Source organism: Orycteropus afer, unplaced genomic scaffold (assembly GCF_000298275.1).
Source record: "Orycteropus afer afer isolate SDZICR_OR568_19922 unplaced genomic scaffold, OryAfe1.0 scaffold00282, whole genome shotgun sequence".
Taxonomy (NCBI): domain Eukaryota; kingdom Metazoa; phylum Chordata; class Mammalia; order Tubulidentata; family Orycteropodidae; genus Orycteropus; species Orycteropus afer.
The window spans coordinates 351485-360693 of record NW_006921869.1 but is presented as its reverse complement, the minus strand read 5'-3'; the positions used below and the strand labels follow the sequence as shown (position 1 = coordinate 360693).

General features: G+C 42.3%; 1 protein-coding gene across 1 annotated transcript in view; it reads right to left on the bottom strand.

The window, feature by feature from the left end:
- Positions 1 to 226: 226 nt before the first annotated feature.
- The window catches only part of MRPS25 (mitochondrial ribosomal protein S25), a 26450-nt gene continuing 17467 nt past the window's right edge, over positions 227 to 9209 (bottom strand). Inside the window, exons 2-4 of the mRNA XM_007950611.2 lie at positions 4233 to 4339; positions 1157 to 1244; positions 227 to 419 (exon numbers count right to left, since the gene is read on the bottom strand). Coding sequence (XP_007948802.1) covers positions 227 to 419; positions 1157 to 1244; positions 4233 to 4339 — 388 coding nt within the window. The remainder of the gene's footprint in view (positions 420 to 1156; positions 1245 to 4232; positions 4340 to 9209) is intronic.

Here is a 9209-nt window from a genome sequence, read left to right as displayed (position 1 = left end):
GCAGCACACCCCGTTGCTAGATGAAGAAGCATTTTATTGACACAATGAGGCAGGGGTCTTCATTTAGCAGCTCAGCTGCAGTTCTTCCTCCTCCCCAACGTCCTTTTTCATAGGTATGTAAACAGGACCCTTTTATCATCAGTAGATTACCAGAGTCTCTGGGGGCAGAGAGTATCAAAGCTCCCCGTGGTCAGGCCCAATCCCCACAGCCCCAGGGGCTGAGGCTTCAGTCCTGGTCACTGGCTTTCAGACTTGGTTTGTACTTCCCCCTCATCTCCTTGGGTAATGGCACCAGGGCCGGGCAAGGCACCTGCCCCTCCACTTCACATATACACTCCCGTAGGCAGTACTTTCGGGGGCCAAAGTGGGCAGGGTGAGAGAGCTGCTTTCTCTCCTGCTCCTCTTTCTTCAGGGTTTCTCTGCCAAAGAGCACAGGTAACAACAAATTATGAGCATTACTGCTGAGCCATGAAGAGTAGGAATGTCAGCCCACCAAAGCCCCACAAGCCAGGAAGACATGGGTCTTATTTGCCTTTTAACTGCTCCTCCCTCCCCAAACCCACTGGCCCCCCAGGGAGGCCTTGGCAGGAAGGCCCCCTGCAGGACAGCTGTCAGAGGCCCCAGGGAAAATGGTCACTTGGAAAGCACGTCCCAGATGATGTTCTCTCATCCAAAATCACAGGCCCAAGCACAACACAGTAGGGGTGGGGCCTACATACCCGACTAGGAGGCAAAGTCACAGATCAGGAGCTCTGGAAATGCCTTGTGTGGCCTCTCAAAGAAGAGTTCTTGGCTTCTCCCCTCCCCTTCTGTCTCCTTTCATTCATGGAAAGAAAAGGGACATGCCTCCAGGGACCCAGAGGTTAGACATCTGCCAGCTCCAAGGTGAGAGGCCCAAGGAGAACAGTGCCAACAGCATACAGTATAAGTGTTTTGGCTGCACTGCTGGGGGAGCTAAAGCTTGCACAGGTGCAATGACCTGAAGTGACATAACTGGCAAACAGCACAGCCAGAGCTGAACCAACATTGCAGCCCACACTCCGAACCTCAGTGCCTCCCAGTGCTCTTGCCCGCCTCCCAGAACACCTCTTTGTTCTCTCTCAAAGTCTCTGGGCTAAAATGCTTGTTCCTCTCCAGGTCAACCCCAGTAACTCACTCATTCTTCCCCAGGATTTTTTTGATGTGCTCCATGATTTCCTTATTGCTCTTGGTCTCCACATCCACCAGGACCTGCTCCCCAGAATCTGGAAACATGAAGGTCGGGTGAGAAGAAATGCTGAGATTTAGCAGCATGCTCATCCTCAAAAAGTTGGGATTTGCTCTTAGTGACGGAGACATTTTAACAAAAAAATATGTATATATGTTTGATCACCTAACCTATACACTACCCCTTATGTTTCCATTTCTCCAGACTTATGCAGAAACTTTCAATATGCACAAAAGCATACATTTAATTGAAATTCGGTGTACATGGACAATAACCCTTAACACTGTTAAGATGATAGTTCTACCCACAGAGATCTATAGATTCAGTATGATCCCTATCAAAATCCCAGCAATCGTTTTTATAGAAGCTGAGAAGTTGATCCTAAAATCCATATAGAAAAGTAAAGGACTCAGAATAGCCAAAGTAATTTTGAAAGAAAAGAAAATGGGAGGACCCCCAAATTACTAAAAAGCTAAAAAAAGAAAAAAGAAATGGCAGGATGTTCCCTTTCTAATTTCAAAATTACACAAAGCTATAGTAACCAAAGGGAGCTCTGGTGGTGTAATGTCTAAGACATGTGACTGCTAACCAGAAGGCTAGCAGTTCAAGCCCACTAACCACTCCTTGGAAGGAAGGTTGGGCAATCTACCTCCACAGTGATACCACCTTGGAAACCCAAGGAGGGACCTCTATGAGTCAGATCTGACAACGCCAGTGAGTTTGGTTTTGGTTTATAGCAACCAAGACAGTGTGGTACCGGCATAAACATAGCCACACAGAGCAGTGAAACAGAAATAAGTCCAGAAACAAAGCACTGTATCTACCGTCAAATGATTTTTGACCCAAGTACCAAAGCAACTCAATGGGGAAAGGACAGTCTTTTCAACAAATGGTGCAGGGACAACTACACTTCCACATATAAATGAAGTTAGACCTTTACCTCACAACATGCAAAAATAAAGTTAATTCAAATGGATCAGGGTCCTAAATGCAGAAGCTAGAACTATAAAACTTTCAGAAGATTATTTCAGAAGCACAGAAAATCTTCACAGCCTTAAATCTTTTAGATATGACATTAAAAGCACAATCCATAAAAATGAAAAACTGATCATTGAACTTAATCAAAATTTAAAACTTTTGCACTTTAGAAGACACTATAAGCCACAGAGTAGGAGAAAATATTCATGATATGCATATTTAATAAAGGACTTGTAACCAAAATATATAAAGAATAAATAATCTAACCAAAAAATTGGAAAATATTTAGGTACTTCACCCAAAAATAAATAAACAAATATAGACGTACCTCATTTTATTGTGCTGCACAGATACTGCATTTTTTTTTTTACAAATTGAAGATTTGTGGCAACCTTGGGTTGAGGAAGTGTATCTACCGGCACTAATTTTCCAACAGCAAGTGCTCACTTCATGTCTGTGTGTCACATTTTGGTAATTCTCACACTATTTCAATACTTCTTCATATTGCTGTTGCACAGTTAATAGACAACAATACAGTATAAACATAACATGTATATGCACTGGGAAGCCCAAAAATTTGTGTGACCCACTTTATGGTGATATTCTGCTTATTTTGGTGGTCTGGAACCAAGCCCACAATGTCTCCAAGGTATGCCTGTAAAGAAATACAATGGCTAACAATAAGCACATGAAAAAACACATAGCATCGTTGCTGTTAGTTGCCGTAGAGTGCTTCTGCCTCACACTGTGTGTTATGTGCTGTTGTGTCCAACTCATAGTGACCCTATGCACAACACAACGAAACACTGCCCAGTTGTGCACCAGCCACTACTGGAGCCCATCGTTGCAGCCACTGTGTCAATCCATCTCTTTGAGGGCCTTCCACTTTTTTGTTGATCCTCCACTTTACTACGTGTGATAACCTTCTCCGGGGAATTGTCTCTTCTGACAGTATGACCAAAATAGGTGAGATGAAGGCGGGCCATTCTCACTTCCAAGAAGCATTCCGGCTGCCCTTCTTCCAGAACAGATTTGTTAGTTCTTCTGGCAGTCCATGGTATATTCAGTATTCGTTGCCGACACAATTCAAAGGCATCAGCTCTTCTCTGGTTTTCTTTAGTCGTTGTCCAGCTTCCACGTGCATATGAGGTGATGGAAAATACCATACCTTTGGTCAGGCACACCTCAGTGTTCAAAGGGACATTTTTGCTTGTTGTTGTTGTTGTTATGTACCGTTGAGTTGGACCTGATTAATAGTGACCCCTCCTTGGGTTTCCAAGGCAGTATCGCTACGGAAGTAAGATTGCCCAACCTTCCTTCCGAGGAGTGGCTGGTGGATTTGAACCACCAGCTTTCTGGTTAGCAGTCAAGTACCTTAGGCACTATGCCATCAGAGCCCCTTTTGCTTCTAACACATTAAAAAGGTCTTTTGCAGCAGATTTGCCCAGTGCAATACAACATCTGATTTCTTGACTGCTGCTAACATAGGTATTGATTGTGGATCCAAGCAAAATGAAATCCCTGACAACTTCACTCCTTGGAGAGAGCAATCATGGGAGAATACAATGGCTGTATGCACAGGGAGACAGCTCGGGGAGCAGAAGTACACAAGAGGGATGGACACAGGGAAGAGGTAACAATGAGGAGGAAGTGGGAGCAGTTGCATTGTGGCAAATTGCAGTCAATGTCATGAGACAAAGTATATGTGAACTGCTGTATAGAAGATGAATTTGCTCTGTAAACTTTCACCCAAATCACAATAAAAATTTTAAAAAGAGAGAGAGAGGGTGCTTTGCGAGCACAGGGAGGGAACCTGAGCATTCAGCAAAGGCTTCCCAAAGAAGTACTGTTCATGCTAAGTCTTAAAGGATTAAAATAAATAAATAGGCATAAGGAATAAGGGAAGTAGTATAAAAGCTCATGCTTCAGATCAGCTTGACTACTGCAGTAGGAAGGATGGAGGGGAGGAAAGGAAACGGTCTTTCCAGGGATGTCTCCAATGTCTGAGACAGCCCTGACCACTGGAAGAGAGGCCCCACTCACTCACCTAAATAGAACCGCAGGAACGGTGATGGTGTCATGTTCTTAAACATCATGATCTGCACCCAAGGGTTTTTATACTGGATCTGAGGTATGTTGAAAAACACAAATTTTCTGCAAAGGGAAGAAATTAAACCTGTAAGTCAGTGTTTTTAACCTGAAATTTTGTGCACATGTGTTTTTTTCTGGGCAGAAAGTCCAAAACTTTCATCACATTCTCAAAGAGGTCCCTGATCCCTAAAAGGTCAAGGAAAACAGCTCTAAGGAATCCATGACTGTATTCTCTGGATAGTGCTGGGTTTGTCATTTGAGGGAAAAGAAATCTGTATTATCCTTACCTCATGCTGAATACTAACCCAAAACCCACCAAAGCAAAAGTATAAATATAAAAGTGAACCCATGCAATGTGCTATACTTTGAGTTGGTCACGGGCAGTTACATAGGTGTCTCCACAGGGGAAGTTCATCACACTGCATACTTAAATGCATTCAAGAAATGAAACCATGAAAATAAGCCTGGGGGGATATTCTTAAAATATAGGAGTGGGGAAAGTCTTTAAACTCCGAAGTTTTAAAAGAGATAAATTTGACTACATTAAAACCTTTGAGTGGCAGAATTTACCAAAACCAAAATCAACATTTGCCAACCAAAAGTGGAATGTTTACAGAACCTAAAACTGACATACAGTTTTACACATCATTACTACACTTACGGGAGCTCTGGTAGCATAGTGCCTAAGGCACTTGACTGCTAACCAGAAGGCTGGAGGTTCAAACCCACCAGCCACTCCTCGGAAGGAAGGTTGGACAATCTACTTCCGTAGTGATACCACCTCAGAAACCCAAGGAGGGGTTGCTATGAGTTGCGTCCGACTCGACGGCACATAACAACAACAACAACTATGACTTACAACGCAACAACAACAAAAGGCAACAGCCACTAATAGGCAGTTCATAGAAAAGAAACACAAATGGCCTATAATTGTAAGAGGAGATTCTCAATACACTCCCAATAAAGTCAGGTAAATTAAAATAATTCCTTTTTACCTAATAAAGGGCTAAAGATTAAAAGAAAAGTTATAGAAGTAGGAAAACATTTCCTTAAGAATATAAATTCATTTAACCCCTTTGGAAGTCAATTTGGAACTAGCAAAACTTTAGAAGCACAGATTTGTTGTTTGTTTTATTGTGGCAAAAATATATATAACATAAAATTTACCATCGTAACCTTTTTTAAGCGATGTTAATTACATTCATCATGTTGTGCAAGGAGCTCTGATGGCACAGTGGTTAAAGCACTATGTTGTTGTTGTTGTTGTTGTTTGCCGTCGAGTCGGCCCCGACTCATAGCGACCCCTCCTTGGGTTTCCGAGGCAGTATCACTACGGAAGTAGGATTGCCCAACCTTCCTTCCGAGGAGTGGCTGGTGGGTTTGAACCGCCAGCCGTCTGGTTAGCAGGCAAGTGCCTTAGGCACTATGCTACCAGAGCACTATGGCTGCTAACAAAAAGGCCAGCAGTTCAAACCCACCAGCCACTCCATGGGAGAAAGATGAGACAGTCTGCTTCTGTAAAGATTTACTGCCTGGGAAATCCTATTAAAAAAAACAACCAAACTTACTGCCATTGAGTCAATTCCAACTCATAGCAACCCCCACTGGGTTTCCAAGGTAGTAAATCTTTATGGAAGTAGATTGCCCTGTCTTCCTTCTGCAGAGCAGGTGCTGGGTTTGAACCACCAACCTTCTGGTTAGCAGTCAAATGCCTTAGCCACTGTGCCACCAGAGCTCCTTGGGAAACCCTACATAGTAGTTCTAATTTGTCCTAAAATGGTCATTTTGAGTTGGAATCAACTTGATGGCAATGGGTTTTGTGTTCTGGTTTTTGTTTGGGGGGGTGGGGATTACTATGTAAGGTCTGTAGCTGGCAAACAGTTTGCATGTGGTTACTAACTGAAAGGCTGGGGGTTTAAACCCACCCAGCAGCAGCACAGAAGGCTTGGCATCTGCTTCCATAATGATCACAGCCAAGAAAATCCTATGGAGAAGTTCTACTCTGTAACACATGGGGTCACCATGAGTCAAAATCAACAGTACAGCAACAGGCTATTATGTAGCTGATAAAAAAAAAATGAGGTTAAGATCTATAAAGGGATGACAGGAATGATCTTCCTGGCTCTCTGACACGTGAAAGTCACTTTGGAGAAGCCTGCAGAAGATCCTCCAAAGAAGCAAGTACTGATCCTCCCAGCAGCTGAAAGTGAGATATGGGCGAGGCCTCTGCAACATGCTGGACAAAGAAAATAAACAATAGTTGCACTGAGGAGACCTAAGTTAGAAAAGCCCAGAACTCACACTTCAAATGGCAGGTATGCAGTGAACTTATTGCTCACACAGCAGCACTTTGTAAGTGTGAGTAATAGCAGGTGTTATTAATAATGATTGCTAAACCAAGAGCCAGAGAAGGATGCCCTCTATTACTACTTCTGTTCAACACTGTACTGGAAGTCCTAGCCAGGGCAATAAGGCAAGAAAGGGAAATCAAAGGTATTCAAATCAGTAAGGAAGAAGTCAAACCCTCCCTATTTGCTGATGATATGATCCTATACCTAGAAAACCCAAGAGACTCTGAAAAGAAACTACTGAAACTAATTGAGAGATTTAGCATTGTGGCAAGATCCAAGACCAACATATAAATATCAGTTGGATTCTTCCACAACAGCAAAGAGATTGCTGAAAAGGAAATAAGGAAATTAATACCATTTACAATACCAAAAACCAAAACCAAACGCCACTGAGTTGGATCCAACTCATAGTGACCCCTCCTTGGGTTTCCGAGGTGGCATCACTATGGAAGTAGATTGCCCAAACTTCCTTCCGAGGTGTGGCTGGTAGGTTTGACCCGCCAGCCTTCTGGTTAGCAGTCAAATGTCAAATGCCTTATGCACTTTGCCTCCAGAGTTCAGCTACCAAAAAAATTAAATACTTGGGAATAAATCTCACTAGGGATACGAAACACCCAAACAAAGAAAACTACAAAAGACTACTTCAAGAAACCATAAGAGATATACATAAATGGAAGAACATAACCATGTTCATGGGTAGGAAGATTGAACATTGTGAAAATGTCAATACTAACCAAAGCAATCTATACATTCAATGCAATCCCAATCCAGATCCCATCAACATTCTTTAAGGATATGGAAAAACCAATCACTAATTTTATATGGAAAGGAAAGAGACCTCAGGTAAGCACACCACTATTGAAGAAGAAAAAGTAGGAGGCCTCACACTCCCAGATCTCAAAACCTGCTATACAGCCACAATAGTCCAAACAGCCTGGTATTGGTACAATAACAGACACACACAACAGAACTGAGAGCCCAGGAATAAATCCATTGACCTATGGTCAGCCAATCTTTGACAAAGGCTGAAATCCGTTAAACGGAGAAGAGATGGTCTCTTTAACAAATGTTGTTATGTGCCATGGAGTTGGACCCGACTCACAGCAACCCCTCCTTGGATTTCCGAGGCGGTATCACTACAGAGGGAGCTCTGGTAGCATAGTGCCTAAGGCACTTGACTGCTAACCAGAAGGCTGGCGGTTCAAACCCAATAGCCACTCCTCAGAAAGAAGATGGGGCAATCTACTTCTGTAGTGATACTGCCTCAGAAACCCTAGGAGGGGTCGCTATGAGTCAGGTCTGATTCGACAGCACATAACAACATCACTATGGAAGTAGATTGCCCAACCTTCCTTCCAAGAAGAGGTTGGTGGGTTTGAACTGCCAGCCTCCTGGTTAGCAGTCAAGTGCCTACTGGCAAAACTGGATATTCATTTGCAGAAAAATGAAACTAGATCTGTATCTCACACCATACACAAAACTAACCGCCAGTGGATCAAAGATTTAAATGTGAAACCTAAAACTATAAAGTTCCTCAAGGAAAAAATGGGCAAATTTAGGGGCCCTCAATTATGGCATAAATAGACTGCAAGCATAACCCAAAATGCACAAACAGCAGAAGATAAACTAGATGAATGGGACCTGCTAAAAATTAAATTTTTATGTGCTTCAAAAGATTTCTCCGAAAGAGTAAAAAGAGAATCTACAGATTGGGAAAAAATATTTAGCAACAACATATGTGACAAAGGATTGATCTCTTAAATTATAGAAAACTCCAACGCCTCAACAACAAAAACACAAATAATCCAATTAAAAAATAAGCAGAAGACATAAATAGACACTTCACCAAAGAGGATATTCAGGTGGCCAGCAAATACAGGAAAAAATGTTCATTATCATTAGCCATTAGAGAGATTCAAATTAAAGCAACAGTGAGATACCATCTTGCCCCAGCAGCAACAGCAAAGTTCAACAAGACAGAAAATAACAAATGCTGATTAGGATGTAGAGAGATTGGGACTCTTATACACTGTTGGTGGGACTGTCAAATGATACAACCACTGTGGAAAGCAGTATGGCGATTCCTTAAAAAGCTGGAATTAGAAATACCATTTGATCCAGCAATCCCATTACTAGGCATATATCCTACAGAAGTGAGAGCCAGGACAAGAACAGATACATGCAAACCCATGTTCATCACAATACTACTTACAATAGCAAAAAGATGGACACCTAGGTGCCCATCAACAGAAGAGTGGATAACCAAGCTATGTACATACACACAGTGGAGTACTATGCAACATTAAAGAATAATGAAGAATCCAAAAGTTGGAACTAGAAATACCATTTGACGTGGTTATTCCATTACTAGGTATATATCCTGAAGAAGTGAGAGCCATGACAAGAACAGACATACGCCCACACGTTCATCGCAGCACTATTTACAATAGCCAAAAGATGGAAACAACCTAGGTGTCCAACAACTGAGGAACGGATAACCAAACTACGGTACATACACACAATGGAATACTATGGAATGCTAAAGAATAATGTAGAATCTGCAAAACACCGCATAACGTGGA